Below are 27,402 nucleotides of genomic sequence, written 5' to 3'. Positions count from 1 at the left end.
GAAATTTGCTGATGACAAAATTACAAGGTAAAATTGACGGGCACAGAAGCATGACTATAAGAAGACATTATGGCAGAACTGCAAATTACATTTAATAGTGAAAAGCTTAGTAGCTAGTGAAGACCATAGAGTTTCCCATTATAATAGGAATCCATCTTCTGTAAATGACTGAAGAGAAGGACTTGGATACATCAACTGCTGGGTAACTACTTAGTTACCAATAAAATATTCTCACAGAAAAGGCAAATACAGCTCCAAAGTTCTTTCAATAAATAGTTCCTGCAACAGCTCAGCAGTAACAGCATTAGAGAAGGCTCTGGAAGGATTCATTATGGAATATTGTGTACACACTTGTATTTGAGAAATGTGCAAGTGCCACTGTGGAGATACATAGCAATCTACTGTTGCAGAAATGAATTTGGATGACATAGTCTGGCCAAACTAATACTGAGAAGTAAATAACAGCTAGCAGTAGAAGAAAACTCAAAAAAAAAAAAAAAAAAAAAAAAAGAGGAATGGCAAGGTTGGCATGAGAAAAACTGTGCAAACTCATCACAAAAAATTTTAGTTCGGGAGTGACAGTCATCAATATATAACTAAGGTTATGGAGAAGCTTTCCAACCAGCATAGCAAATTAAAAAAAAAAAAAAAAAAGAAGTAATTTTGAGATGCTATAAATAGGACTGTATTTAATTACTCAGCAGGTGACTTGCGAACCTTTGTTCCCAAATGAAATCAAAATTCTGGGAGGCCTGTTATCATTTGACACAAAAAATGGAAGTAAAATTGTATTTGTTGACATAAAATTTCAATATGACATACTATAAAGTACATAATGTTAATTGAAGGGATTTAGGGCAAAAATACCAAAGGAGTTGCTATCACCAAAGGAGTGATTCTATATTCAGGAAATCATATGGGTACCTGATTTTCACAAAAATCAGATTTATATCTACTTTTCTCGCTGCATCTCTAATATCTAATACAAATATGCTGCACTAAGCCAATTCAGCTCAGTCTGATTTATCACAATGAATAACAATATCAAAAAACTACTAAGCTGAGTTTAAAAACTCTCGTTTTTAAAACATCAAACAAGCTAAATGAATAAAGGTATAAAAGGTTAAATTTACTTTTTGCGTCTTCAGAAAAAATAAATACAGAACTGATAAGACTTCTTCACTGCTTTTCAGATAAGAATCCTAGAAAATTAGGATAGGTGAAATCCACACAAATATGGCTGAAAAGAGGAATTATAAGACCTTCTTGATCAGCATTATTATTACTACATTATTATTAAAGAAGCAAAGCCACAACTGATTGCATCTATCCACGTTCTAACACTGTGACAGTAAGACACTAAATTTTCAGAAACCTCATCAGTTTTCTACAGCACAAGGCCATGTCAGTAGACAAAGCAGAATCATTACTAGAGCTAGTGATCTTAACCCTGTCAGAAACAGGCAGTTGGAAGCCAGATGCCTCCTTCTTACTGTTTTTCATTCTAACTAATGAGTTCATCTACTACATTATGGGAAAAATATGGGCCTAAGTTAACTAAATGACATATTGTATATCTGGTGACCTCATCCGTCACGCTCCTTCCCTAAAATATCTTGTTTGCTTGTGATTTATGAAGTGTATTGTAATTGTTTTAACCTACTGAGTTACCTAAATAGCTCTTGCACTGCTTCCATATGGCTAAAAAATACAACCCCCACTCCCCCTGCTTATTAACCTAATAATGAGCCATTTCAAACACCCACAATTTTGCCATTATAAAAATGATGATACAAATCACACTTCTAATGTTTATTTACTTTCAAAAGAGGGAAAAATTAAATGTAAATTCTTGTAATCTTTTTGCCTTTTTCACATTTTTAAACCTCCCTCCTAGATAAAAATGTGCTGAAATTTGTCAAAAGTAAGATGAGTGAAAATGATTTTTTTAATTGCTTAAAATATGGCTGAAAAAAATATCCCTAAGTAATACTGTCCGAAATAATTTTCAAATTTCTGCTGTAAACAATAGAGGAACATTTGGGAATAGAAAGGTTTGGGCAGTCTTGATATAAGACTTGCCTCCACCTTTGTCTGCATTTGCACTGAAAAATTTATGAGTTGTTTTCTGCATAGCTATCCTAAAGCACTGGTGAGATAACCTTAACAGTTGCCTTTTATAAACCCTTTGTAGTTTTCTACAAGCTTCCAGAAACAGCACCCTACAAGCTGAGAATGCTTTCATTCCAAGTAAGCAGTGATATTACAGCTTCCTCCATAGGTGGAAGAGTCGACTAATCTAGTCCTAAAGTCTAGGCCATAAAGACAGAGTGGAAAAATTCTTCCCTGCAACATCAGTCTGCTAATTTTCATCTGTAAGAAGCTGCACAATTAAACTGAGATGAGAAACTAAATATGGGAACAGAATCAAAGGGTAATAAGGTTCTGATTTAAAAGTACATTGAGAGAAGTAAGCAAGAATAGACTTGCAATAGAAATGTCCCTGGAGGTTGAGTCACAACAGTGAGAAGAACCCCCCTAAAAGAAGCATTAAGATTCCAAACTGCTCTCTATCTGCTACTCAAGACCTTCTCTTCTGTTGGAAGTTCTATTTCTATTTCAAAAGTTATAATTTCTATTTCTATTTTGAAAGTTATAAGCAGGTGAGAGTAAAAAATCCCCTTACAGTGATCCTGATCACGGCTCAACCATGTAGAATCTACTCATTTTCTGGCAGCTTGGCTATTAATCTTCATGTAACTATGCATTAATAGGCAATTTTGGTCATGTCCCACTAAGACTTCATGGGGTTCTGTTATTTCTGAGGCAAAGCAACACGAACAACTCTGACAGCAGAACACATTTGCTTTTCTAAAACACTTCTAATCAAGTTTCTTTGTAAATTGTATTACTAAAATGTGAGGGAAAAGAGTCTGGCTTAGGGTTACAATTTTCCATTCTTTCACTGTCAGTCTTTTATCTACAACAAACATTTGATAAATGCAGCCTGGATTTAGCCTGCATCTGTTATTTAGCCAACGTATTTATCCAGGTTTCTGAAATTCCTGCCAGAGCAAACACTGCCCCTTCCATTCCACAAGGAGAGCAATGCAACAGTGCAGCTCCATTGCTAACAGCATGCCAGCATGCTATTACACGTGCACACAAAGAAGTAGAAGTAGAGCACATGCCACAGCAGCCTCTGGCTGGCAAGAAGAAAAGGCACAAGCCCCAGTGCTCTGATATGTGTGGCTGAGGGCAGAAGCAACACAGCTGAAAATGAGGGGAACTGAGGAAGGTCAGACAGAAAATACTCTGGGGTGGATTGGCAATTGGTAGGGCACAGATCTTGGTACAGGAGATTTAAGACAGAGGGTTGGGAAGTTTTCTTTTAGCCAGAGTGGATTTGTGAGGAGAAGGGATGTAGCTGTCAACCAGGAAAAGCAGAGAGGCACTGAAATCGGAGGGGAATAGAGCAGGAGAGACAGGGTGGGGAAATCAAGATTGGGAAGTGATTGACGAGGACAGTGATCATCAGTCCCTGTTCACAGCTGGATATTCCTAAATGTATGTCTTCTCTTCTTGTCAACTGGAAATTTCTTCTATGTGCTTAAATTCATCAAAAGTCTTATAATTTCATTCCCTACACTCACTAAGGCAGGCACACAGGTCAGTTCTTTCTACTTTGACCATAGAAAGGACATTGAAAGAGGCATTAATGACAGACACTACCTCTTGATCTGTTTAAGCAACATCTTTAATCAATTAAATTCTTAATTCTTCTTTACTAATCAAAGGTCTTTCACTCAGTGTTTGACGCATAAGACATCAGTCTGATTGATTACCTGGCTACCAAACAAAATGTCAGCAGTCTTAAACCAAAGCATTACCAAGATAGTAACTATAAGATACAATAAAAAAAGGAAAATGAGAAGTCATATTAAAGAAATGTTAGCTTTAGAGTAAACCAGGTATTTATATATTGAAACCAAACCTGAATAGAAATTTGGAAAAATATAACAATATTTTTTGTTCCTTGGGTGAACGTCCCTAGTTTTTTCAGTTTATATCTTTATTCATTTATTTTGTATCGTGTAAACTCAAATCCATAAAATTAAAAATTATTTTAGAGGTACTTATGATAGTATCTGCATTTCTGATGCATGCTGAGGAAGACAGTGTGGGGTTTTTTTCTTTAACATTTCTTAGAAAAGAAATTAAAAACAAAATCTCTCACAAAGGTTACAGCATTCAGTAACAAAAGTTAACAGTGGAGCACAAAGTATGTTCTACATGGACAATGAAACTTATCTTAAAAAAATTTGGTTTAAGCACTACTACTTAAAAAATGAGAAGTTTTTCTTAAAAAAAACTTTTAAAACATTTGTAATTTGTACAAACAGATGAAAATAAATACTGATTTTACGTACAAAAATCCTTATTACAACTGCTTCATGCATACATAATGGCTGATCAATTAATAATGAAAAATATGTGCAAACATCTCCTATGATGCCTTAAGTAGCAGGTAAAGGGCAATAAATAATAGACTAAGATGTATTGATTGCTATCTCATGATCTTCAAATGCATGTCCTTTCAGATGTAGTTGGAATAAAGAGCATATGTTTCATCAGAAGAGCAGTATGATTATTTTATGATTATTTTGAGCAGCAAGCAGAAATTCAATAGAATTGGAAGTTTATGATAATCATGATTATCAACCATGTTCCTTATAGCATCATCCTTTCTTGGAAACATATCTACAATGAGACTTTTAGGAGGATGGAGACATGAGTTTTGTCAGGACTTCCTGAGGCAAAGAATATTTTCATAGGCAATGGAAATTAGTCCTTTAGTCCACTTTGCATACTTAAACTGTAATCCTTATGCAAAATAGCTTTAAAATAGTCTGGAAATCTCTATGCTACTACATTAGAAATATAAATAATAGTGTAGCAATGTAATTCCCAGAGTACTATATACCTAGGAGACCTGAGAAACTGGATACCTTTCTTGTCTTCAAAGAGAAAGCTGTTTCTGCAACTTTTCAATACAGTTCGTTCTGTCAAGAAAAATAAATCAATAGCTTCCAGTCCATCTGTACCACATACCTTTAAGAAATCTATTAATTTACAGTGCTCTGGGAAAAATACAGGCAGTGATAGAAAAGGAGTGGAAAAGTCAATCAATTTTTGATAGGCGTTTCTGATAACCTACATACTGATTTGCTTCACACAATATGTAATAGCTGAATTGCAGCATTGCCATGCTTTCATTTCTGAAACACTCCTGAATAATGCAAACAGGAACATCAATTTTCAACTGAAAATATCTATTCATTACTTGGTTAACATTAATTGTGTTCTCAGTAATTAACAGGATGCCAGCTGAAGTGTAAAAATGAAAAAAAAATCACACTTTTCTACTGTTGGAGATGTGGAAAGACTGCTGAAAGGAATAGTCTAATAAACCTTCAAGGTAAGCAAGGACAGCTTCAATAGCAACCACTAGTGAAAAAGCTCATTTCAAGTGATCCTGACAACTATAGCTAAATCTACTTGAAATTGGTAGCTGTAATTTGAAGAGGTTACTTGGTTTGACATGGCAAGGCTGATCAGCTGTCATTAACAGAACCTACCATGCTCCTCTATCTCTCCCCTTATTTTGATGAAAAGATATTTCTCTCTCAAAATATGTACTGATTACCCTCTGTCTGGTAAGAGAAAGGGCTGCTCTCAGTTTTTCTGTCTCTGGCTCTACATCTTCCAGATAGAACACCGATATTTTCATACCAATTTTGGAAAATATCCTTATCTAAGAGGAGAAATCAACAGAGAACAAACCAATATTTTCTAAGCTATTCCAATTGCTCCCATTTCAGGAATGAAAACTTTGGCATTTTATGCTAAGTTCATATGGGTAGTTCTTGGTGACCAGTAAATGGACACTAATGGTGCCTTGACTAACACAGTTCTGTCAATGAATATATATGTAAAAAATTACAGATGTGAATGGGGATATCACAAAGATACACAATGTTATTATTGGATTAGGTGCCTGACATCAAAGAATTTGATTCCAGCTTTTGTCCTTTGGATCTGGAGTGTCATGGAGTCAGGATTGATCTGACCAAGACAGAGGTCTACAATGACAGCTATAGTGAATCAAGGAAGATAGGCATTTCTAGTGACCAGTAGATCTCAAAGCAGGTCACATGAACTGTATCCTAAACCCCTCTTCACCTATTTTTAAGGGAGATGAAGATGAGTAACTCACATATTGATTCCAGTACTATAACTAATAATGTTTTCCAGAAAGTAGAACTCATGCAGGACTGAAGATTTTGAGACAAAACCCTGAAAATCCAGTACAGAGGTTTTGGTCAATAATTTCTAATGCTATCTTCATCTTTACTAAATCTCCCTATTTCATTCATTTAATGAATTAAATTTTAATTTAATTCATTCTTTGGTATTATGAACAGGAAGAAGCAAGTCTGCAGCATTTACTCTTGACTGTGTTTTTAAAAAAACCTTCAAATGCAAGAAAAAAGTTCTTATCTGCCATTTCTCTTGAGAGTCTGGTAATGAATTACTTCAAAGTGTAATGCTATATATTACCTAAACTGAAGAGAAAGAATTTTCTCTTAACTTCACAAGATCTGTGTCTGACTACACACTGACTAACTTAGAAGTACTGAACCCTTTAAAGTTATTGGAAACAAAAAGGAAAAACACAGGCACTTTTAATAAACTTAAATTTACAGATACAGATATATTTTTATCCCCCCATGAATCAGGTCAGAAGGTAAAATAAATACAGACATATAGAATGCTACAAAGAAATAAATATTTTTATTGTTAAATGGTAGTCATGGACACTATTGTAATAGTTTTTCCTTCCTGGGTGTGACTTTTTTTATTAAAGCACCATAAGATAACACCTAACTTAGGAGTAATACTTGAATAATAGTAAAAGAAACATTATTTTGCCATCTACAAACATTTATAAGTAAGAGTAGAATATACTTCCCTGCAAAATATATTTTAAGGTCTTTTATTTCAATACTATCTTTTATTCATATACATTAATATCAATAAAGAAGGCAAAGTTTAGTATTTTTATTAAGATAATGGAAGATTCTCATATCAAATAAAATGATGTTAAAATTCTTATTACAAGAATTTGACTACACTTGACACCAGCTGCAGTTACTCATGGGAAGCATTCACTGATCACATACTGCAATATAGCTGAGACAAGTAGGGTATCAAACAGATTTAAATAGATTTTAACTAAAGACATTGCCCTATATAAAGAAAAAAAAAAAAAAAGTGTCCCTAAGAACAAAATCATTATCTCAAATACTAGTAGTATACCTAATTCTATCTTACCTTTTCCCTGCAAAGTTTCCTGGTCAGATAATTAGATTCTACTAAAAATGGAGAAATGGTTTTCCTTTAAGGAGTCAATCCCTCTTCCTAAACTCATAGAGATCTTTCCCTGTACAGGTCTAACAATTATTATAAAATTTCCTTGATAAACAAAGAAAGAATTCTTTATAACCATCTAGTATCATATGGAATGAATAAAATATGTCTTCACTTCCAGGTAACAACTAACCTTCTATCAGTTTTTTAATAAGCAGGACTTTACTTTTAAAATGTGTTGTTAATTTTAAAGGCTCATTAAGCCACTCTGTGTGAAGTAAAAAGACCTTAAAATTTAAAATATTTTTCAAAAATTACATTTTGTTGTCAACATCTGAAAGCAAGTCAAGTCGCTAAAAAGAAACCAATTGGCTTATCCACTGCAATCAAAGATTCTCTTTAAATGACAAAATATGTTTTGACTTCTGGGATTTTCTGACAGCATATGCAATTTCTTTTCATTTAATTTCTTGCTGATGTTCAAAACCGAGGAATTGTGTACACAATCTAAAAAGTGTAATCTTTTTTTCTCCAATGGTTGCAGCTGTGAAGGGTATGAGACTGAGACCTCAGAGAGTTAAAACCCTTAAAGGTTCTGAAAAGGATCTGATGATATCAACAAATAAAATAACTAACCACAGATAACATTTCCTTTACTGAATAATTTATTTCTAAAGCCAAACCACTTTTCCTTCTAACCTGCTCATGTTTATAATGTAGTTCTATTGAACTATTTCAAAACCAAAACTATTTTACTTGAACTCAGGTAAAGCAAGCACAGTAGGTAATAATATTATATTATATATTAATATAATATTGAGTAATAAAAATATTTTCGTCTTTGTATGGCAGACAATAGTATTATGAATCAAAACCACAAACCCTAACTGACACACTGTTAGAAATAAAAGCAATTTATAATTTACATACATACATGCACACATCAAAGCTCAAGAAATGCCAGATAAACACAGTGATAGTTCTAAGTTGATGTAGTAAGTATTTTAATATATTACTCCCAGAATAGCATACGACATACACAAGTCACCCTATTACTGAAGTACAATGTTAACTATTCTGTTCTTTATAAACTGGATGCATTCTAAATCACTTCTGCTTTTTATAAATTGGTCTTTTTACCCAGTGAGATTTTACAAAATTATACCAAGGACATTTTCATCAGATTAATTTTTTTAAATTCTTCTACACTCTGTGTTTACAGCACAGTGCATGCAAATAATTGTGGAAATGTACATGCCAATATGGCTAAAGGTATATTCAGTAAACCTCTGTTTTTCAAGAAATACAAAAAACTCCCATGTTTCTACCTTATAGAAGATCTATTAAAACATACAAACAAACAAAACAAAACAAGCTCAAAACATATAATATTTGCTTTGGTAGAAAAATTGGTTTCCTTCAAGAGAAACACACCACAGCACATTAACTAACAGGCATAAAATAATTCACATACAATATCAGAGGTTTACATACCATCAGGAAGGTGAGAAAAAAAAGCAAGGAAGGAAGGCAAAGGAACAGGAAAAGATAGAGGGAAGGGAATACTACAAAACTACTTTGTACTTCATGTGGTATGCAATATTTTCAAAACAGGACTGATTTCATTTTTGTGGACCTAATATTATAGCAGAATAACCACAAACCAAAAGCACTTAAATTTTCCTACATCCGTTCCCTTTTCCTGACTGTTTTTTGTGTTGTTTTTTTGGTTTTTTTTTTTAATTGTTTCCTTTTATTTTATAATAATTAAAGATAATAAATTGTAGTAAAAGTGGGAGAGAGATTTTCTAGAAAAATGTAGGCAGGAAGTTTTAAAGGTATCATCAGGTCTGATCTCCATGTAACCTGAGGCGTATACTTATTTATCAACAGTAACATCACATTTAGTTCTTGAAGTGCATTACATTAAATAAGAACACCCAAACAGGTTAGGAGATGATGTTAATATTACCTTTGTAAAATGAGTGGGCAAAGCTCTGCTCAGGAATTAACTTGGCAAGGAATCCATGGTTCAAACTTGGGTGAGGGATAGATGGTATGACCACAACTGTGGAGAAAATCATGGAATCAAATGTGAGCCAGCTAATATTCATGTGTGGCCTGGTCCACTGTGGATCCATGACAGATATCCTATCTCATTGAAACATGCAGATATGATATTACCACCAACAAAAAATAAAAGGCATTTCTAAAAGAAAAAAAAAAAAAAACAAAACAAAACAACCAAGTTCTGTATCAAGAGATAGGAAACAGCATACCTATTATTTGGGCACTTCAAGAGCAACATTTATAGGGGAAAAAGAGACACAGATAGATATATACAAGCAAATAGGCAAGACAATCATGGATGAAAGTAGCAGTTTCTTGTTCAGAACCATAACATTAAACCAGGAAGGCAAAAAGAATTAATATTTCTCTGGACTTACTACATTCATGCAGTATTTTTAAAATGAAAAGCCTACAAGCACATTGACTTCAGAAAATTACGTAAACTAAGCAAATTAAAACATCTTGATGAATCATAAAATAATGACTAAATGTGAATATGACACAAATTGGATGAAAAATTCTATGAAGAATGAAAATTAGCAACTCCATAAATGAAAAAAGCAGTTTAAAATCAATACAAGAACAAAAACATACACAATTTTTTTTTTTGTGGACAAATGCAGCTCCTGTTTGAACTCTTTTAACACAGAAGGTACAGTTATAATCAATTCAATAAGACTTGAAAAAAAAAAAAACTGGACTGAGTGCAAATATTTGAAACTAAGTGGAGTAAGGTTTGCATTCCTCATTTCTAATAGGCTCTGAGACCTAACAGACTCCCTCCTTTTGGGCTGAAGAACACATGCCAGTAAAACCACTACTACTAAAACTAATCACAAGTTCAGTCAAAGAAGGCAACAACAATGTTTTCTTTCCATTCTAGTGTTACCATAGGCTTTTAAATGCAGGCACCAATACAGCAGGACTCCAAGAAAGTACTCCACCCTCCAGTACTACCCTTTCACAAACCTCCTCACTCAAACAAAAGGAGCTCACATGGGCAAGCAGCTGTGTTCTATGTTTATTCATTTCATGGTATATCTGTCCTTCCTAACATGTAAGAGATTCAGGAAGATTTTTGGTGAACTACCTTGTACTTTACAACTTTAACTCCAACAGGAACTCTGGATTTTTAAAATAATTTTCAAGTTAAAGAAAAATAAAAACACTTAAAAATTTACGAATGAAAATTAGTAATACCATATAAGCAAATATAAAGAATATCTGAAATATGCCAATGTATTTTAAAACCTCAAATTATTATACTGGGAAAAATGTAACATGTAATTTCCTACTAGAATTTTAAGCTACTCACTAAAAATACTTTGCAGTAAAATAATTACAGTTCTAAACAACAAGTCACATAACATTTGAAGAAACCAAATTTACCTGTACTTGTTGGTGAATTTATTTCTTGTCTGATATTTCTACCTGCCTGGCTCCCAGACCTCGCAGTTTCTCGCTGTGGTTCCAGGATGTCGCGGTACTTGGAGACCATCAGGACAGAGATGAAGTAAACCACTGCCAAAGCCAGGAACTGAGCTTGTTTGCTGTCATCCTGTGCCAGGGAAAAAGAAACACATCTAGAATATGAAATATTTTCACAGAATTTTCTTACAAGATCATCGCAAGGCTTAACAGATAATACCTGTCTGAAATGCTGCTTCTGCCAGCAATTGGATAATGCAGAAGGCTGTGTGGATTTTCACACACACAGGGCACATATTAAGTACTGAATTTTGGAGGTAATTTGGCAACTACACAAATGTTGGGGGCTGTGGGGTTAATGGACTTTTCAAAACAGAGGCCTGACTCTACTCTGAGAGTGCTTTAAAAGCTTCCTGGCAGCAAGGGCAACTGTCTTCTGCTGCCCCGAGGATGAGCTTGTGAAGATCCCTGACAGAAGGAGGTAAAGGGTACAATTGCTCAGAGGGAAATCTAAGCTCACTGAGGTTTCTCTAGCTGAAGCTGGATGCATAAGCAGGCATAACAGCTTCTGGTAACATGAAAAAGCAGGGAGAATGTACCAGTGGTTTTCTTACAGAAATAAATTCCAGCTTGTACATTCTGATTTCCTTCCACAGGAGCTGTCAGCAGCAATCCTAGGTTTCCAAGATTGATTTAAGTGAAAACCAGGACCATTAAAACTTTGCTGTATTCTTTTCTTCCAATCCCATGTTATCTACTGCTCAAGCTAAACTGCCATCTATGGCCTAGGTATTATCCCAACTGAGATTAATTTGCTCTAGTTCAACTGAAATGTCTTTTATTATTATCATAATGTAAAACTTAACATGAAAAAATTAAAACTTTTGTTTCTATCTAGTCCTATAGTGGTTTCATCTTTTCTCAATTCCACAAGTACGTACTTTCTACAAATCCAATGCTTGTTTTCTGTGTTTTCTGGGTGTTATTTAACCTGGCTGAATGATTTTGCAAGTTTTAAAATAACTAGAAATTCTATTATTAATTTCTTTCATAGAAGTTCCAGAAACATGCTATCTTGTATTATTTTTACTGTTATTTAAGAAAAGAAAAGGTGACAGAATATTGCCACTTTGAATTCAGTCTGGAGAATATAAACGTAACATATATACTTGCAGGTATACAGTAGTAATTCCTATTCTACTACTTTCAAAAACAAGTACATTGTGGCATAGTTTTGTGCTAAAAACCATTGCAGAAAAATCTGAAAAACTTTTTTATATGTATTTACATACATAAATATGTTCAGCAGAAGTGAGAACTGGGCTTACAAACTGATTTGCTGCATTTATGTAACATTTATACTAATTCTTCTTTCTACCCTGGTTGGACAAATAGCTGACACCTTTATTTTATTATTATTTTAATACAATTATTATTAAATTTATTATTTATTTTAATTCAATTTTAAGCAACATAAGTCGTAACTGATTTATCTTGGCTGTAGTTATTTGGCTAGTACAAGATAAAGGCTGAGTGTTAAACACAGTTAACTACTAATCTTAAATAGTTTAATCAATATAATTTTTAAGTGCAGAAGGCGGCCAGTAATTACAAAGTCACAAGCAGACAGCTTGCAGATAATATATCAAGTACCACACATGAAGGATATTTTTATTTGGCTACAATCAAAATCTCTTTCAAAACATAAGTGATGATTTTGCAGAAGAAAGAATTACAGCACACATTACTCACCACATCACGAAAAACAACTGCTCGCAGACGATTAATATCAACATCCTGAAGAAGCCTATCAGGGTCTTTTATGGGAGAAAGATTTCCAGGGACATTTTCAAGGGGAGTCTAAAAATAAAAAGTAGTGATTTTTTTTTTTTTTTTTTTTTGCCAACTCAAAATATCAAAGCATTTCTGTTAGAATCTAAATTTGATACATTTTTTAGCTATTACATCAATCATGATATTCCACATAATACTCAGATAATGGCTCTAGAAAAAAAGTGATGCTTTGAATTCTTTTCTTAACACTATTTAGATATAAATTGTTACATCTTTCCAGTGGCTTGGAAAAACTGCATCTCTACACAAAGTTAATAATTTTCACACAAAAGTTTGTTTCAGATTACAGTTGCTTCACAGCAGACCAGTAAATTATTTTTAACATGTATGTTGTGTTTGAAAATGCTGAACAGAAATATAAAAATAAATGTTAATTTTACTGAGACTTATTACAGGCTACTTATAAAATAACTGCTACTATTCAAAAAACATAGAATAGCATGCTTCCTTTAAAAAATACAATATATTAAATGTGAGGCCTGAACACAGGCCTTGCAATTTTCCTTGCATTGAATGTGACAATACTGAAAAATGTAGTCTTTTTTTAGATTTAATGAAACAATATTGCAAAAGAAGTTAGGGTTGTAAAGGCTATTTTAGAGAAGAAAAAACACTGATTTAGTAATTGAAAATATAATAGCAAAAGAGAAGAGATCCTGTACATCATGCAATGTCTTGTATTTTAGTCATGTGCTCTGCTAAATTATTTCAGATTTTAATTTCTGCATCCCTGAAGTTTTAAAGCTGTGGACAAGTTTAAAAAAAAATCCCACACACAAAAAAAAAAAAAAAAAAAAAAAAAAAAAAAAAAAAAAAAAAAAAAGAAGAAAAGAAAAAAAAAGCCACCCAAGGAGAATAATAAATTAATGACACTGGAAAAATTAAGTGGTAACTGATTATCCAATAAAATTCACTTCTACAGCAGATAGTAAATACTGATGCATTCAAAGGTCTGTTGAAGCTATTGGAACTCAGATATTCCACCAACAGAGATGTGATTGCAGGATTTCCTCAAAACTGGACAGTACCCTGATGGAATGAAAAAAAAACCTATGCAGGTATATATGGCAGAGGTAAGTAAGGGGACTTGCTCTTTCAAGCAGGCCAAGCAATAGTGCAAAGGCTGGTTGGAATTGCTACAGTCATACTCCTGCATCAAGGTTTTCATCTTTCAAGTAAGCTTCCTCCTCCACTTTTACCATAAACCAGCTAACAGGAAAAAGCTAACCTTTTGGCAAATACTTGAGAAGGCAGTTACAATCGTTTTCTGATCTAAAAAAGTGGTGTTTCAGACTTGTCAACATTGCTGCTGGTTGCTTAAGGCTCAGTTACCTTGGTTGCTGCTGATGCTGTTACACTCTGAAGAGCGTCTTGAGTTTTACCACCAATTAACGACGTCTTGTTCACTCTCTCTCTTTGCCTTTGCCGGCATTCCAAGCAGTTCCTCACAGCCACACAACAAACTAGAAGAAGAAATGAAAATGACAAAAATTAGAATATTTTTTTTCAAAATTGTATTTAGAGCATCACTTAGTACTCATTACTAATAGGCAGTAATTGAAAGTTTGATTAAAAAAAACTGAGAATTGAGAATAACTCACAAATTTTAAACGAGGAGCAGAAAAATTATCAGTAACACAATAAGTGGTATGAATAATAGTAAATGGTGAAGATAAATGCCTTAATGTTGCAAAATATATTGAGGTCTACAGTGTCTGCACAGGTATCCCACTCTTTTTATTTTACACAGCCTACAGAGTCCTACAAATCCATGGAGACTTGGATAAGAAAAATTGCAACATGGAAGCAGCAAAGCTGCTTTAAAAAAAAAAATCTTCTGTTTACTGACTTAAATTTAATATTTTTACTCTCCCTGAATATATACAACTTGAAATACATAAGGAAGAACATTTTCAGACATATCTTTCTTACGACTAAATTGAATCGGCCTCAAAAATGCACCAAAATCAATAATAAATGGGATTTTTACTTTATCACATCAAACTCTATCTACAAGGTCCTTTTCCTACACATGTCACTGTTTGATCCATCTCAACTCATTGATCTGTAAGTAACTATTTAATACATCCTGTCTGCTGACTTACCAAGCCTTAGGCACTGTCGCATTAGACCTCCAGAAGACATGTTTTTTTCAGCTTCAATCTCACTAAAATTTAGAGAACTGGCAAATACTAGTACATCAACCATTGCCATCAGACGGCTGAGAAACGTTACTGCTGTCTCTGCCGACATTCCTTGTGTCACTTCAATATTTTCCAATTCAGTCTTTAAAAGGAGATAATTGAATTAAACAGTTGGAACATTACTGAAATATAAAGACAGCACATACACATAGAAATCTAAACTGTTATGCTTAATGGCAGATAGATTGATAAGTTATTTAAAAATCCCCTACTGACACCATTAACATAAGCTCTGAGTGAAATTCAAAGTAAAGCAGCATGAAGAGTGAAAAAATTATTTACATTTACATGTTGCAATAAATGAGAAAAATACTAATATAAATGAGAAAGTCATCAGCAATTACAGAAAGACAAAGTAAACAATGCATAGTGTAAAAGGGTGCAACATTCTTATGTTCTTCCATAGGCTACACAAACAAGTAACATCAAAGGAATTGCTCTGTGTATGGCTTTTACTTTTTTATGTTCCTTTAGATAAACAAGCAAACATGAAGAGTGGAGTGGGAAAAAACATACAGTTTTGCACTCTGTCTCCATGAATCAATTTTCCCTGGAATGTTTACAGCATATAGAATCCTGACAGAGTCCAATTCTCCAGTTACGTTTGCTACCTCACAACAACAACAGAGGGAAGGTAAAAAGGGACAAGTAGCATGGCATGCAGCTCACATGTCCCAGAGAGTTGCTGTTTCTTTCTTAACGTATTGTTGGGCTTTCCTTAGTGAGAATCAGCAGAAAATTTCCGAATGAATTCAATATTTCTGAAAGCTAAAATGTTTTTCTCCAAAAAGACACTTAGATGTCCAGAATCGTTTTAAAATGCCTTCAGGTATTTAACAGTGCAGATAAATGAGGAAACAGTTAGATTAATTAAAAAAAAAAAAAAATCTGTTTAAACACTTTTACCTCTGGAGCTAAGCAAATTGAAAACAGGAATGTGTGATACTTGTCTGCATCCAGAATTATACCCCTAAATACTATTTTAAAATTTTTTTAAAGGTGTCTGATTTTTACTGATTGTCAACAAGATTTCTAATTGAAAGACTTTCTGAGTGTGCAGTTTAGCCCCTTTGAAAAGTAATTTCATTGTGCTTCTCTAATTTTATTAATTTTCTTAGAAGTATTTATATTAGAAATATATCTACATTTTGTGCTTTTAAGGTTATTTCCTTCCAAAATACAGAGAACAAAAAAATCCTTTATTTTCATACCCCTAAAACATTATTAACTTCACTCATGGCTTACTTTTAAGAATATTTTTGCATCCAAAATATAAAAGTGCAAACTGTGCCAAACAGAATTAAGGAAACAATTGTTTTGAAAGATGAAAGATACAAAGTGGCATGTGTCACCATAATGATAGATAGCCCTTCATTTAATTTCTCTTAAGAATGTAGCACGTTGGCCACATGAGTGATTTCGGAAAGGCTGTCATCTGTCTGAACTGCCCAATATTATTAGAAAAACAGTAAAATGACAACTCTCAGAAACAAGATTTTCAGCCTATTTCCTATCTTCTTTGGCCAGGGATCCCCTGTTTAGTTTGTGCTGTGCTCCTACTTTTTGGAAAAATAGGTTCCTGGGTTTTTTATAACAGACTAGAAGATTTTTTGAAAGGACTCATCCAAAGAAAATACATTGGCAAAAATCTATAGCCATAACAGTCTGCTAGAAAAACTCATATGTGGTTATGGAAACTTGAACTTTGAACTCATGCTTGAAATAACATCAGGCTTACTTACAGCCAGTTGACTGCCTGATGTTGATTTTTATCAAATTTCAACTGTATTGTGCCAATCATAGTATTAAACCTCCCAGAATATCTATTGCTTTTTCATTTTCCACAAGTTCTGTAGTAAATTTACTCTAATAAAAGACTTAAGTGCATTTTAACAAGAATTTCAGCAAACTTTGAATTAAAAAGTTTTTGTGTGTTTTTTTTTTTTTTTTTTTTTTTTTTTTAAATCTCTCTAAAATTCTGCCACACAGAGAAAAAAAAAGACTGACAGTTTTTTACACCAAGCTTACCATCACTTCTATCTGTTAAATAGAGCACACTGGTATTGTAATACTGTCTAAAATATATTCCATCATTGATCAAGCTGCATTCTAGGATCACCAATATTTTATACAGGGGCATCTCTCAAACTCATTGAAAAGTGAACTGATCAACATTCCCTAACTACCTGGGGTAATTTAGGAGCAGTACAAAGTCTCCCATACAACGAACATATTCAGGACATAAAGATTTTCTCTACTGACAACTGCGTTTATAACTAAAATTAGCTCACAGACCTGACTACAGTCAGTCCAGGAGCTAACAGCAAACACCATAATTGACAATGCATTAGGTTACCAAGGGAAATAGGGTAGGAAAAGTTAATTACTACATCTAATGTACTCCTATTCACATCCCACTGTATAATATAGGAAAATAATATGAAGAATAATAATAGTAAAAAAAGGCAAAACATCAAATTATCAAAAATAAGGTATTTTTGAAAATTCAAAAAACTGAAACTTACAGCAGAAATACTAACCTTAGAACCCTGGACATGCAACAGACAAAACAGACAACAGATCACAACAATAAAAGAAAAAGAAAATTATTTAAGTTAACTAAAAATACAAGGTAAATTGAAACAAATTAGCATCTAGGAATTATACATTTGTCTAATTAATATTTAAAACAGCAAAGCATGAACATTTGAAAATAAAGACTTGTCAAAGATAGCTATGCACAAGGAAAACTTCGAATCTTGTATTATTATAGAGTTCATGTAAACACTGATTCTTCCAAAGAAACGTACATATTTTATGTAGGACATAAAATAATTTTATGAAGGAATGCAAAACAAAGTAATGTTTTAACTAATTATATAGATATGAGAATTTTACAACAAGCCATTCATCTACATGTAATTAAATAGGTAATCTTTTTATGAGGAGGCAAATATGTTTAAAATGCTTTGAAAAAACAAATATGGATTACAACAAGCAACCTGGTTCTTCATGCATAATGTTCTTCCCTTGGATACACTACAAGATAGGTCAATATAATATTACATTTGGGTGTGAATTCTTCAACCTAAGCCAGTATCAAACTGGATCTGACAATGTTTTTGAATGACAGGAAAAAAAACCCACCAGGATTTACTAAGACATTCAGACTGAGTTCAAATTTTTGAATGAAATTCAAATTTCATTGTTCACAATTAAATATGTGTGTTTAATATTTATGGTTTGGTTTTAGGTAGGATCACTTTATTGTCACAGTGGGCTAGGAACTAATTCTTAAGTTTTCATAGGTTCTGTTTTAAAAATAGAAAGAAACTTCAGAGTATGCCAGTTATCATTGCTATAATTTAGGCAGTGGAGAAACCCAATCCAACAAAAAGAAAAACAAGCTGAAATGAATTATTTTCTTCCCTCTTTGGCCAGAAGATATCATGCTCAACCAGTTTTTAAATCTGTCTTCATCTTTTGGCAGTTGGATGCATCTGGAGAATTAACCTGTGTCTGTTATCTCTAAATTCACTAGCTAACAATTCTCATATCAGTTTTACCACTTCTGATTCTCAGAACTGTTGTAGAGCACACAGCACCCGTGGAACCACATAAGTCCTGAACATGATAATGTTAACACAATACACAAGTCATACATCTCAGCTTCTAATCCACAGACCTAATGAGGCTATAATTAAATGTTTAATGGAGTTTTGTGGACATTTCATACAACACCAGCAGCCCTCAGACCACAATTTGAAAGTTGATACTTTGAATTCTGCAAGTAAGAAGCTGAATTATAAACTTCTTAGAAGAACTGGAAAAACAAACTGATTACAAGGGGTCTGGAAATTTGTTCTGAATTGTCACATATATTTAAACTCATCAAATTTCTTTTGGCTTGCTCAGTGTCCTCAAGTAGTTGTCACAGCTGCTATCCTTGTAGCAAGCAGTGATTACTTCCAGTTGCTAGCTTGTACACAAAATGCTGTAACTGTAAACTAGCTTTTATTAACAGAAAGTATCTTCTGCAAACCTTTTCCCTTACAGGGCCTGTTTTTCACACTTCCACAACATCTTAATAATGCCTTCTGTATGGTTGCAGTTATTTTTATAACGTCTCAAAGACATCCCCAATAGAAAGGAGAAAATAAAACTAAATCAGTATTTTGTATTTTATTACCTCCCCATAATTATAGCAGAGTTATCTAATATTCTCAATTTAATATACTAGACATCAGAATTAAAAGTAGAAGACACCCCAGATTATATTGTAAACAACAAAAAAAGCTGTTCATATATTTTGTTTATATTTGCTTCCATTTCAAATTGTTTCACATATACAATTGACAACATTTTAAAAACACCAGCATTTGAAGCTAGCCCATGTACAGACCCATGGAATAGTGCTAGTATAGAACAGAAATTGAGTGAAATATTAAAAATTGTAGGAATAGATTATTGTGAATTACAGTAAACTTTGCCCTGTGTGCCACACAAACATATAACCTTCTCTGCACTACTGAGCTACCCACAGATTTGTGAGTGGTTTATTTACAACAAAGATGCATTTTCTCTTTTTTTTAAATTTAATTTATATTTAAAGTTTTCTATTCAGAACATCCTAGTCTAGATTAAAAAAAAAAAAAAAACAAAAACCAACAAAGCAACTGAAACTGATAAAACAAATAAAAACCCCAAACTAGACCAAAAACAAACCAAAAGGAAGCCCCACAAGATTAAAGGCAGATTTCTATTACAAGAGTTCCATAGTGAGGGAATTCCATAGTTAAGACTGCCTGTTCTACAGCAGGCAAGGAATCATGCAGTAATCTTCCACCCAGCCCAGAAGAATTGCCATTTAACTCCAAATCTGAATCACGAAAAGGAAAAAAGAGGTCTTTTTGAAATGGGAGGGTTTTCAAACCTAAATGTTTTTAGGTAAACTGTGAAAGTACTACCTTTTTTTTTTTTTTTTTTTTTTTTTTTAGCAAGGGAGTGAACACAATATAGAATCTGTTGCACAAAAGAGAAAAAACAAAACCAAAACTGCAACTGCTCCAGCATTCTGAAAGTCATTTTGCTAAATTTATCCTTGGCTCTTCAAATAGACCTAATTAATTCAAGCATCTAATATTCAGCATCTGTTCTACTGATGAGAAATAGGTGAAGTGCTTTATAAAAATCAGAGGCAATGGGATACATGTAAAAGCAACTATATAGCAGATTGTTGAGAAGAGAGTTTTGCAGCAGAATTTAGGAGTGCTTAAGAATGAATGGCCCAGAATTAACCCAGATTTGCTTGAACTCTGACTGATTCACTGAAATCAAGAAATTGTACACAGGCAGGAATGTGAGACAGCTGAAAAAGGAACCGTGTGCTTCTGTCTTTCTCCATTAGAAAAAAAGCTATCTCATAAAAAGAAACTGGATTGAATTCCAGGTTAATAATCACTCCAACTGGACCCTACAGGGATCTGGTAGATGTATACATCAGAGATATCTGAATCATTTGCTTCTGTTGAGTAGACCTCCATTGTCTAGAAACCTAGGCCACATGTACTCTTATTCACTCAAAATGAACACTGAGATTTATCCTAATCTCTTCATGAATTCCAACCCTGTTTCAATCATCCTAAAGCAAAAGGGTGGAATAACCTTTACTGTCTGTTCTGTAGTCTTTTTGATTTCAGGTTTCATTATTCCAGACCAAAATGTAAATTAGTTTTTATAAGCAGATGTAAATACATGACCTATACCACAAATAAAATACACTAAGAAGAAATAAATAAAAACTATTACTTGAAATTTTCAATATGGGCCCCAAAAGGCCTTCAGTGGGAATACTGGAGCATCACCATTCATGAAAGTGAAGAAGGAAGAAATTAAGTAAAAATGAGCTCACACTTGCTGATAAATTGAATATATGTATTCTACATGATCTACAAAATGTGAAGGTTTTGACACCCCAGAAAGGCTCCGCAGAACAGAGATATGGAGGATCAGAGACTAAACAAGAGGAAGATGGTGTGGATTCAAACAGGCACACCAGGAGATATGACTGAATCCTAAGTCATAAAGGATATGGAGCTGAATAAAGACATGATTAACCACTCTTTTCATAGTATAAACAGTACAGCACATAGTGACTTTATGCATTTAAGCAGGCTTAAGAAAAACAAAGACAAGAAGTGCTTCGAAGGTTATATAATTGCTTTGTCAGGCTCAGTGCCATAGGATATTATGGAATCTAAAAGCTAAGTAGCTTCAAAAAAGATTAGATATAGTCTAGAAGGATGAATTCCACAGTGGTTATTAAATATGACAGTTCAGACACCCTCTCTAGTAGTTAAAATCTTAAATGTTGAAAGAGTGTTAGTAGAGTAATCATTATGCTTGCTCAGACTTCCGCATTTTGATGTAAGCTGCAGTTACTGTTGGTGGCAGGATGCTAAAGCAGACAGGCCCTTGGGCTGACCCAGTGAGGCAGCTCATGTAACCTGTGAACAGCTTCTTTTTGGAAGAGCAGGGCAGTACGGCTTGAGAGGACTTCTAATACCATGTCCAATTTCACTTACAGAACTACACAGACTAACAAAATGGTTGGGGTTAGAAGGGATTCAGGAGATGCAACAAAAAATGTGAACTCTGTACATTATGGATAGAAAGTTATTCATTAATGTAATTAAGTACAACACAGTAGGTTCCACATGGAAATCAAGAAACACTTTTCAATGGCAAGGCTGACTGAGCACTGACACAAATTGCTCAGGGAGGTGATGGAGTCTCCATCCTCAGAGATGGTGACAAGCTTTCTCAAAACAGACCTGGACAACTGGCTGTAAATGACTCTGCTTGAGCATAGGTGTTGGACCAGGTGACCTCCTGTGTCCCCTTTCCAGCCTCAGCCATTCTGTGATGAGTCTTTGAATCAGTGAGGGAGAAAGCTTACAGGTCCTTTCCCCCTTTAAGAGTTACTCTGGCAGAAAGCAGCCAGGAGCAGGCCTGCTGTAAGGGTTTTTATGCAGTGGAGATACCATACCCATCTTCCAGTTCCAAACCTCTTCTCTCTTCCACTAGCAGCTTATGGAAGGAGGAGGATGAGGCAGCCTTTTGTAACTGATTGCTTTCAGTAGCCTACTTTGCCCTTTCAAGACTGAGAAGAAATATATTCTGAATCAGCAATCCATCCACTTCTCCAGAGCAGTTCAAGGATCCACAAGCATTAGAAGTCTGAGAATCAGTATGAAACTCCTTTTCATTCATCATTTGATGGATATTCACAAGTGGTCTGATGCCCAGCAGGGCATCTGCTCCCTTCGAAACTGTGATTCAGAACAAGATTGAGGGAAAGCACCTGCTCTAAGGATGGAGGAAGGGCTGCACTCTTCAAATCTGTCACAGTCATGAATAAATCCACCTTCCTTTTAATCTTTATGGATGGGCAATGAGGAACTGGAATGGAACTGAATAGGCAGGAAGAATCCTTGTGGTGGGTTTTTTTTGTGGTTGTGGGGTTTTTTTGTTTGTTTGGTTGGTTTTGTTTTTTTAATTTGACACAGTAGAATTCATTCAGTTTGAAGCCAGAAAGCAAACTTTAAGTGAATTACTTTATTTCACAATTTATTTTTATTTTATTGACCTAGACAGATGGTAAAACTAAGCATTCAAGTAATACACACGTAGTGGAGAAACATGTGCATAATACCCAGTTTTGAAAATGTGCTCTTTTGTATCAGTGCACGAAAACCACTGCTACTGAGAAAGGCAGTATTGACACACAATATTTAAAGAAATGGATGTGCAATTATTAAAGCTGTGTCAGGTAATAGACACATAAACACACATACACATATATTATACAAAATAACTAGAGGAAAATTATGAGCCTCAAAATTATTATTCCATCAAATAGTTTTGCAGTGTCATAAACCAGGACAACAGTTAAAAACCCCAAAAGGGAATTCAATGGAACTACAGCCTAATTAATGTTGTGCCTGTTTTATATTTTTAATAAAAGATGTCAAAACACCATCATCTCACTGATGCCTGAAATGTTTGCTTTAAAAAATATCCCCCAATGTCCTCTACTCTAAAGAACAATAGTGCAGCCTGTGCTTCAAGACGGCTCAGTGTGTACTTGCTCATACTTGTCAATATTTACAATGAAGCACTTGAAAAATCAGGACCTTAATGTTATTCTTGGGACTACAGACAATTGTACTCGTCCACTTTTGCTTATAGCAAATATTTTTCCAGTTAACACAGTGAAAACAGTAAAAAGACAGCATTTTATCATTGTCTGTCTGAAAATCGCATTAATGTTTAGCAAATTGCCAGCCTGTACATTCATGCCATTCAAATAAAACATGCAAAAAAAGGGGTTTTTTAACTAGAAATAACAGTAAAGAAAAAGTAAAATCTTAATTGGTGAATGGCTAGAAAAAACATTTGAGCTTTTACTGCAAGCCACATTTGCAGTTTCCAGTGCCTATTACCTAAATTATTTTAGAGTAGTCTCTTTGTCCTTTCTGGGTCTCATTGTCACCCATTTCAAAGACCAATGTTAACTATATAATAATATAATATAGATAATTTTACAGGATGCTCAAGATGACATTTAATGTTAAAGAAATAGTAACAGATATTAAATGCACAGACAAGGCAACCCATTTGAATAACATAATTACTCTTGCCAATGATGCAGTATTTTTAAAATACTCCTCCCTTTTAAGTGATTATATTCTCCCTGCCTGAACTTTAATCTGATAAGAATTTACAACTTTGAGGGGATAAAAACATCACTTATTTTCAATACAAGACTGAAAAAAAAAAGGGGGGGGAAGGACCTACTGCAGGGAGGAGTAAACAGAGTAGAGAGGGGATGAGTTCTGTCTCATTTGACATGCAAGCTAATAGTGACCATGCAAAAAGGTTTATGAATATCAATGAGAAGACATCATAAAGCATGTTGTTTTTTTACAGGAATCATTATCTTAATGGCCATCCTTTTTAATGAAATATCAAATAACTATGAAATATTATTCTTACTAAGTACTACTTCTCTGATAAAATTAGCATTTCAAAGGCAAGATGCTATAAACACTCTGTATATCAAAGTGTAACAGTTTGATTATAAATCAAAAATTTTGAAGGAATTAGCAGGAAGGGGACAGGAGTCCCTAAAGAAGAGTCAGCTGAAAATAGTGGTTTACATTATTAACAACAATTTCTAATATGACCACTAGGTGGAAATATTGTACTTACAGTTGGGGATGTGGCTGCTGACAGCAGTGGTAAAATTCCTCCACAAGCAATAATAATATTGTCTACCATCTGGGAAATGAGGTGTATTGTGTTGTGTACAAAAATAATATTTTCATTGCTATTGACAAAGTCCATCACAGATTTTGTGGAGTGACTGCAAGGACAGAAAAAAAGATTGATTAAAAACAAACAATTAAAATAAAATTTAGATAAATATATTCTTTGCAACCATACTACGAATGTTTCTTTGATAAAAAGGAAAAATTTGGTCTACAAAACTTTGCAGATAAATTGTCTAAAAAGATCAACAAGGCTAGTCTAATGAACAAATTGACTGCTATCTCTTTTTCACAGGATTATATTCAAATACTCAGCTGAGAACAGCATCATCTAACCTTCTATTCCCATCAACCAGTGCCTATGCTTCACCAGGCAGTTCTGCTGAAAGCAGTGGAGTTGTTTCTGCAGCATGAAAGTAACTATTTAATATTGAGTTCACCATGCTGCACCAGTGCCATTTGAAGCACCCTTGATAACAGCCAATGATAACACCTGCTACTGTTCTAAAGGAGAAACTTGATAACATGGCCATAACTTGATTTAATATTACCTTTGTTAACTGATAATAGACCTAGCATTAGTAACAGCTCTGCAAGCGACAGATGCTTGTAAGTTTAGGTGAAATCTCAGCATCTCCTAATTGGTGAGCAATTCTCCTATGAAGCAGTCACTCCCCCAAAATACAAAATGTGTGAAAATATTGAGCAATGCTCTGTCTATAAGTGCGGTGTTTCCCCAAATCAACATTTGTGTCAGCCAGAAAACGAAAATTAAAGGCTTCAATTGGAAATATACAATCTTAAATCTATCCTTCAAGCATTATCTGAACACAAAGTACAATCCCCTCCCATTTACTTGGCCAGAAGCAAACATCAAAATCATTTATTTCCAAGTGAATATCACAGAACAGTTCACCCAGCTGGGAATTAAATGTAATATTAATTGTTCCTTTGACAAAACTATGCTCAAGTTTTGTGAAAATTAACTATTCTGTTGTGGAAATTACAGTAAATTGTTCCTCATATTATAATTACAGAGTACCTCTATTAACATGTACAAAATCACTAGAAAATCACATTGGTGTCATAAAATACTATATTATCACCAAGACTAAATCCAACTGGGAGCTGGCATGCAAAAGAAAATTTGTCAATAGAGTGTTTCCTCAGAAAATGTTATAGGAAAGAGGTCTTATTTGTACACTTTGAAGGAAGAGAAGCTCACTTTTAACTAATAGGTTAGGAAATTGGCCATTAGCAGAAGTCATCCTGTCTGAAACACGGACTATGGATTCTAATGCTAAATATAAGCTGGAAGAGCAGCTCAGTTCGTTTAGGTATTCAGGATTTATATAATTTCTCAAGAAAACAGGAATTAATACCTGTGAAGTAGAGCTGTTCCAGGCTGGGAAGGGCAAAAAAGAGAAGGTAGAAGACACAGAGATGGACTGCAGCTAATATCAATTCTTTTCCTCCTCACCATCCCAGTAACATCCCCTCTTCAACACACCTGATTTTCCCTTATTGATGGGAACACAAATCAGGAGTTAAAGAAGAAAACAACGACCCACCTTCTCCAAACATGTACATCTGTTTCTAGTGCAAAAAGCAAGTCTGTCAGGAGCCGCTGGTGCATGGGAGACCACTTAAACTCTGGAATACGAAACATAGTTGTGCGTGGGCCTGGACTAAACTGTCGCCTCTGCTCTTCCGTCATTGGCATTCCCCGAAATCCCAAGTCTACACGTAAATCCCGGTCTTGCTGGGTGACAGATCGACCCTGTATTGCCTACATCAACAAGAGGTTCAAAAGTGATGTTAACTTTATGTTGCGTGTTTTTGAATGCAAGACAGAATTTGAGAAAGAACAGGATAAAACAATGTGGCGACAAACCGCAGGAGATATTGATGCTCCAAGGCAGGCAGCATCCTTCAGCAGATGAGCTGCTCCAAGTCAAATCAACCAGTGTTGAGGTTGTGGTCCCCCACTTTTTAGCTACTCACCAAGCTTTTAATCTCAGTTTTTCACTTGAAGCAGAAAAGACTGAATGTCCATTCAAAGTCAGTGACAAGACTTTGCTTATATGTAACAATTATATTTTGGGCTAATAACACAGTTTTCTTTGAAGATTTGACTGAAAACATGGACAAAACATATCACCATGAAAACATGGTGGCTTCAAGGAATGTGTATTTTTTGTACAGCTACTCATTTTTCAAAACCGATTTATTCATCTGGTCTTTTTAGCAGGATCATTAGATAATGACTTTTAGTCTCCCAAAATCCCATTTTACCAATTTTAAAACAAAGGAGACCTTTACAAAACAATTATGTTAGCAATGTAAAAATGGACACAGCAGTGGAGCTGAGCTGAAAAGCTTCTTGTTTACTTAGTCGGATCTTGATCCCCTGTAGCCAGTATTATGAGAGCAGAAAAGATTTCCTTTATATAATTTGACCTCTTGGGACTAAAATTATTACAGTAGATTGCATTTCCTATTTTTTTCTTAGAGTTATCTCTAAATTATTAATTTCTTTTTTTCTTAGACTTATCTAATATTTTAATTTTTCCCATGAATCTTCTGCATAGTGTTTTCAATTGTATTTTGTGCTTTTTCTAGTTAGAAACATAAGAAATAGTGAATTTGATATTCTTCAATATTTGATCTATTATTAATAAAGGCATTAACTGTTCTTAGAAGTTAGCAGTAGTTCCCATCTCTGCCGCACAATTTGCTTGCTTTTTTCAGTCCATTTGAATAAAAGACAGTTACTTTCTGATATGGCAGAGAGGTGATTGTAGACCTGTTTTTAGAGATTTGAGCTTAGCAGATCCAGTCAAATATATTCTCCTTCAGATACAACTGCAAGTAACCCTCATGCCAGCAACAACAATAGTATCATAATCGTAACATAACAGAGGAACTTTTATCTAGGCAATAATACTGTATCTGCAAGAACAGGCTTTGATGTGCATTGCCACTGCATAAACAACCATGAAACATGTAAGTATCTCCACTTAGGTGACTGGTGTTTAAGTAATTTTCAGTGGTCTCAAGCAGACCAAATCTAATGAGGCAGT

General features: G+C 34.2%; 1 protein-coding gene across 1 annotated transcript in view; it reads right to left on the bottom strand.

Annotated features, from left to right (window-relative positions):
* The window catches only part of NBEA (neurobeachin), a 456,143-nt gene that overhangs the window by 285,475 nt on the left and 143,266 nt on the right, over positions 1 to 27,402 (bottom strand). Inside the window, exons 23-29 of the mRNA XM_066313167.1 lie at positions 25,891 to 26,108; positions 24,261 to 24,414; positions 14,889 to 15,069; positions 14,116 to 14,246; positions 12,682 to 12,789; positions 10,891 to 11,059; positions 9,404 to 9,499 (exon numbers count right to left, since the gene is read on the bottom strand). Coding sequence (XP_066169264.1) covers positions 9,404 to 9,499; positions 10,891 to 11,059; positions 12,682 to 12,789; positions 14,116 to 14,246; positions 14,889 to 15,069; positions 24,261 to 24,414; positions 25,891 to 26,108 — 1,057 coding nt within the window. The remainder of the gene's footprint in view (positions 1 to 9,403; positions 9,500 to 10,890; positions 11,060 to 12,681; positions 12,790 to 14,115; positions 14,247 to 14,888; positions 15,070 to 24,260; positions 24,415 to 25,890; positions 26,109 to 27,402) is intronic.

The sequence above is a fragment of the Sylvia atricapilla genome, chromosome 2 (assembly GCF_009819655.1).
Source record: "Sylvia atricapilla isolate bSylAtr1 chromosome 2, bSylAtr1.pri, whole genome shotgun sequence".
Classification (NCBI taxonomy): Eukaryota; Metazoa; Chordata; class Aves; order Passeriformes; family Sylviidae; genus Sylvia; species Sylvia atricapilla.
Note: the sequence above shows the minus strand (reverse complement) of the source record. Positions and strands in the feature narration are given on the sequence as shown.